Genomic DNA, 6,000 nt, shown 5'->3' on the forward strand with positions numbered 1-6,000 from the left:
CTACTAAATATTTGAACATTTCCATGCACAGTAGTGTAATTTAGACGAAACAGTAGTTAGCCTCTGTCCAGAATGACTGGGTTTATCACCACTTTTAGGGTACCACTATGTCGCCGCCGAGAAAGGGCGCCTTGAGAACATTCATAACAATGGCATGACGCGACCAAGTGACGGAGATGCAACCTATGAATGAATAGGCTGCTGTAATGCTACCAGGGTCATGTTCAGTTGCAAAACGTTCTCAAACGTTTCAGATATACATTCCATCAACAGATGAGATGTTAGTTCTTATTCAAAGTGTCAGAGAGACGAGTTTGTCCTTACATAGCATTTATGTCTGAACGTTCCAAAAACGTTACGTCCTAGTGAACGCGCCCCCAGGTTGTTAATTATAGCTAGCAACTGAGGTAACATGACTGAACAAGGTGTAGCCTAAACAATGGTTAACGGTAAGGTCCGCATGTGGCCTAGTTTTAGTACGGCTCGCGATATGCTTGATTAATGTAAAATGCGGCCCGCCAATGCAAGATAGAAAGAGAAAAAACGTAGTGCCGGTATTATGGGTCATACACTATATATCCAAAAGTATATGGACACCCCTTCAAATTAACGGATTCGACTATTTCAACCACACACGACAGGTGTATAAAATCGAGCACACAGCCATGCAATCTCCATTGGTGAACATTGGCAGTAGAATGGCCTTACTGAAGAGCTCAGTGACTTTCAACATGATACTGTCACCTTTCCAACAAGTCAGTTCTCAAATTGCGGTTATTGTGAAGTGGAAATGTCTAGGAGCAACAATAGCAGGCCACATAAGCTCACAGAACGGAACCGTTGAGTACTGAAGCCCATAGCGCATAAAAATCATCTGTCCTCGGTTGCAACACTCACTACAGAGTTCCAAACGACTTCTTGAAGCAACTTCAGCACAAGAACTGTTCGTCGGGAGCTTCATGAAATGGGTTTTCATGACCGAGCAGCTGCACACAAGCCTAAGAACACCATACGCAATGCCAAGCGTCGGCTGGAGTGGTGTAAAGCTCACCGCCATTAGACTCTGGAGCAGTGGAAACACATTCTCTGAAGTGATGAATCACATTTCCCCATCTGGCAGTCAGACAGACAATTCTGGGTTTGGTGGATGAAAGAGGAACGCTACCAGCCCGACTGCATAGTGCCAACTGTAACGTTTGGTGGAGGAGGAATAATGGTCTGTGGCTGTTTTTCATGGTTCGGGCTAGGCCCCTTAGTTCCAGTGTAGGGAAATCCTAACACTACAGCATAAAATTACATTCTAGATGATTCTGTGCTTCCAACTTTGTGGCAACAGTTTGGGGAAGGCCCTTTCCTGTTTCAGAATGACAATGCCCCGTGCACAATGTGAGATTCATACAGAAGTGGTTTGTCGAGATCAGTGTGGAAGAACTTGACTGGCCTGCACATAGCCCTGACCTCAACCCCATCAAACATCTTTGGGATGAATTGGAACGCCGACTGCGAGCCAGGCGTTATTGCCCGACCTCACCAATGCTCTTGTGGCTGAATGGAAGCAAGTCCCAGCAGCAATGTTCCAGCATCTAGTGGAAAGCCTTCCCAGAAGAGTGGATGCTGTTATTGCCTCAAAGGGGGACCAACTCCATATTAATGCCTATTACTTTGGAATGAGATGTTCGACGAGCGCGTGTCCACATACTGTTGGTCACATCTTTTGAACAGTAAGGGCTAGAATCAAGCTGTTTTCCCTGAGGAAAAGATTGAGACTTGGCTACATTGACTATAGAACCAGGCTCTGAAATACAGTGGGGAAAGTGGACGGTTAAGTGAGACTACAAATTCAAAGGCTTTTCTATACTTTTCTATAGTCAAGGGAGATAAAAACATAGCCAGACCGTTGTTTTACTATTAATCTCAATGCTGCTATTGTTTTTCATTTCATAAAGCAGCTTGTGTTTCTTAACCAGCCAAAGGGTAGCTAGGATGGTGGTGACTGGTTAGCTATGGGGATACAAGAGAGTCGCCAGCGTGATGCGTATAATCGGAGGCTGAGCCTGAGTGGAGCCTGTCTGCCCACACTCATCGCTTGCTCCCCCTCAGCTCACCAGCTGATGTAGGCTGTGTCTGCTGGGTGTGATGTGTCCTTCCCACTGCTTAACAAAACCGCGCTGCACATCTGTGCTGCTAATATTAATTGTGGTTATCACTGAAAAGCTCTCAATCTCTCCAAAAACTCTTGTCCAGTCCACTTAGAAGTCTGATTCCTGTCAAAGATCATTTCATCCTGTCTCGTTTTAGTCAACTGAATTGAAAAATGTAAATGATGATGAGATGATGTATTTTGTATACGTTTAGTTTTCATGTATTTTCAAGAGGGCCACAATGGCACTTTTTTGTGTCATCCTTGATGATTTTAAAATGCAGCAGTATCCACGTGTGTGGTTGTGTTTTTAAATGGCCAAATAAAATTAACAATTTCTCTCCCTCTCCATCCCCCTATCCTTTTATTTTCCTAATACCCCCCATTTCTCTCTCCTTCGGCTTCTCTTTCCCTCCCTCCCAGATAATTTCCTTCATCGTCCACACCATGGTCAGGGGTTTCGTCCACTCCTGTGCCGGAGGACTCTATGCTGCCGTGTAAGTGCATTACAACGTCAACTAAACACATTGTTGGACGCTTGCTTTCCAGAACATTACACCCATGCTATGATCGTCTCAGTAAGATCCGTAGGTCTGTGTGTCAGATACCTTTGGAATATTTTGTTACACAATTTGGAAAACACTATATTACATATCAATAGCAGTGAAAGGCTAAATTATTTGATACAATTCACAAATTGCTACAAACACAAAAAAATTCAAAAATATGTATTATCTTAACAAAACACAGGTAAGGTACCGTCAGTTTTGATTGGGGAGGTAACCATTACATCCCGCCCCTTCCAGATATCCGTCCAATCACTTTGGGACATTGACGGGGATGCAGTCGATGATCAGCGCGCTATTCGCTCTCCTCCAGCAGCTTCTCTTCGTCATCATGGTGGGACACCTGGGAGGAGATCCCTACTGGGTGAGGCTACACACAAACGCACACACAAACACGTACACAGAGCATACACACACACAGATCACATACATGCATGCATGCAGACACACACAGCACACACGATGACATTAGTGCTTTGCCATTGTACTACTGAGATTATAAGGCAAATTAATACAAATTGATTCATGTGAATAGGCAGAAACAGACAATTGAGGCAATAAGATTTATTAGAAAGGTATGTCTCAAACACGTTAGTTCTCTGACTAACTCTATCTTCCGATCAACAGATCAACCTGAGCCTGCTCATTGCCTCATTGGCTGGATTCCTGTTGCCCGGATACCTGATCTATCACCGTAGGAACCTGATGCGAGAGAAGGTGGAGGAGTGTGAGAGGGAGGCCGCTAACCAATCAGAAAGAGAGAGACAAACCTTACGGCAACCAGAAAATGGCCACACCAAAAACCATACTAATGGACATCTCAGCAATTAAGCTTAAGAATCTTGACCAAACTAACTGTCAAATGACATAGTTGTTAATTGTAAAATATCATTATATACCATCGTCATGACGATGACAAATGATGGTTGTCATTTTCGACAAGGACAGTGATGACAATATTGTGCACTGGAGTTTGGACGTCGCCCTTGAGCCCTTTTTAATTTGACATCAAAATACACACTCAATATACTCATTTTTGTTTTAGGTATGACATGCCAAAGAATCCTAAAATATACATTTAACTCATATTTATTTTAATTAAAAACATAATTTCATGCCTAAACGTGAAATATAAATCTCAATGGAAATTGAGGTTTGGCAATTCAATAATTAAGCAATAATATTTACGCTGACCAAAAATTCAATGAAGGTTATTGGTACCATTTCAGGTCACCCTTCCACCAACCAGAAGCACAACTCTCAGTATTCTGTAGTAGACAGGAAGTGGATTTATTTCGCTATCAGATTGGCTGGTGTAACATTGAACTACCTCCCCCACCCAACTCTCACCACCCCACAGTCACTTCATTAATTTAGGCCTAGCAGCCAGTCTGGTAGTAATATTTTATTGGTCGTTGTTTGTTTGTCTTTCTGTCTTTTCCAGTTCACTCCCTGTATCTATACTTGTCTTTATTGTGTCTTTACATCTAGCGGAGAATACAGATTAGGAGGAGACATGGTGGAGAAGGGGAACCGCAGTTTCCCCGTACATGTGCCCAGACCACCAGCCCATGGGGCCTGCACATCCCTATTAATTTGACTATCAATCTGCACCTGCAATCTTTCCCTGTGTCCCCTTCTTTAATGTCCATGTCAGACCTGTCATTGTAAGTCCACTAAGTACTATGCCCACTTGGTCAAGTCTGCGGCTATGTCCGAAATGGCACCCTATTCCCTATATAGTGCACTACTTTTGACCAGAGCCCATGGGGTACAATTTCAGACACACCCTGGGTCACTACCTCTATTTCCCTGTGTTCATCCCAGAGTTAGTATTTAAATGACTCCGTGCATCACAATGTGTCCACCTGAAATGTGTGTTGGTCCCAAATGGCACCCTATTCCCTATGATGTGCACTACTTTTGACCAGGGCTCATAGGGTCTGTTTGTTTGTACAGACTTTGATGGTCCCTCTGTTTTTGCGTTATTTGATCTTTAGGGTCTGCGTCCCAAATGGCACCCTATTTCCTATATAGTGCACTGCTTTTGACCAGAACCCTATGGGCCCTGGTCAAAGGCAGTATACTACATAGGAAATAGGGTGCCATGTGAGACAGAACCTAGGTTTTGAGATGACATCATCCATTGTTATATCCGCCAATCATAGCTAAGTTCAGGACAGTGGTACGGTGTGTGAGGTGTTGTGCAGGCACAGCCTAGTTTGCAGCAACATTGATGGAATTTTGTTTTTAGATAATCATGTCATTGAACTTGTTGCGTATGATAAAATTGCAACGTGAAATGTCTGTGTAGTTCAAGAGAAATGCCAATCAGTACCCATCACCGAAACCTTTCAAGGTGAGCTGTTACAAAGGAGCTCTTACAAAGAGCTGTAGATTAGTTTAAAAGAAAAGTATTTATATAAATGTGGGCAAGAAAGAGCACTTGTCAGAAGCTGATTCAATCTGGTCAAACAGCCCACCAATCAACCATCTTGAAATGTTAAACCGTGTTTACAGTTGACAGTACTGTACGAGATAATATAGATGTACAGATGTGTTGCTCAAATCAACTCTAAAAGCTGGTGAAATCTGATCAACCAACCGTCTTCGGTATTCAAAAACAATACATTATTTAAAGCTAACAGCCCTCTATGAGGTCAAATAAAACAGTATTTTACAGTTCATAGTATTGTATTTGGTCAAATAAAAGTGTTGCTAGTTAACAGTACTGTATGAGGTCAAATATAACAAACAGTATTACTAGTTAACAGTAATGTATGAGGTAAGGTGGATGCACCTGAACCCCGATATCACTGTCCCCATGACAACGACAGTAGAACCACCTCATTTGAGCAGGGCTTCATTTAGCAGGTGCATTGGAGCTACTAGGCTATTTATTTAGTGTGCATCCCACTAAATCCCTCTAGGGTATGGGGTGCCATTTGTGATGGAGACCGCGTGTGTGACTTAGTAGTGCTTGAATCTGAAAGGGAATACTGTAATGTATGTATGTATGTATGTAATAAATTGAATGTGTGTGCTTTATTGTAAGTGCCTGGGAAGCAAGTATTTTTGTGGTAGCCTGGTCTCAGATCTGTTTGTGCTTTCCCCAACTCTATTGCAAGACAAACATGGCATGTTTGAAAAGGAGTTGACACGATTGCACAAACAGACTGGCATTCTGGCTACTTTTGTGCCTTGTAATGGTATGTGTCGTACCTATAGTGTCCGAATTGCACTATGAGAATGTAAAGCCATAGTTTTGCTATATATATATATATATATATATAT

The 6,000-nt window shown here is 42.5% G+C and overlaps 1 protein-coding gene across 2 annotated transcripts in view; it reads left to right on the forward strand.

Annotated features, from left to right (window-relative positions):
• The window catches only part of LOC135507762 (large neutral amino acids transporter small subunit 3-like), a 50,999-nt gene extending 45,245 nt beyond the window's left edge, over positions 1 to 5,754 (forward strand). For both annotated transcript variants that reach the window (XM_064927392.1, XM_064927391.1), the window contains exons 13-15: positions 2,564 to 2,637; positions 2,947 to 3,070; positions 3,334 to 5,754. In XM_064927392.1, coding sequence (XP_064783464.1) covers positions 2,564 to 2,637; positions 2,947 to 3,070; positions 3,334 to 3,537 — 402 coding nt within the window. In that variant the 3' untranslated portion in view covers positions 3,538 to 5,754. The remainder of the gene's footprint in view (positions 1 to 2,563; positions 2,638 to 2,946; positions 3,071 to 3,333) is intronic.
• Positions 5,755 to 6,000: the final 246 nt, after the last annotated feature.

This window comes from Oncorhynchus masou, chromosome 21 (assembly GCF_036934945.1).
Source record: "Oncorhynchus masou masou isolate Uvic2021 chromosome 21, UVic_Omas_1.1, whole genome shotgun sequence".
Taxonomy (NCBI): domain Eukaryota; kingdom Metazoa; phylum Chordata; class Actinopteri; order Salmoniformes; family Salmonidae; genus Oncorhynchus; species Oncorhynchus masou.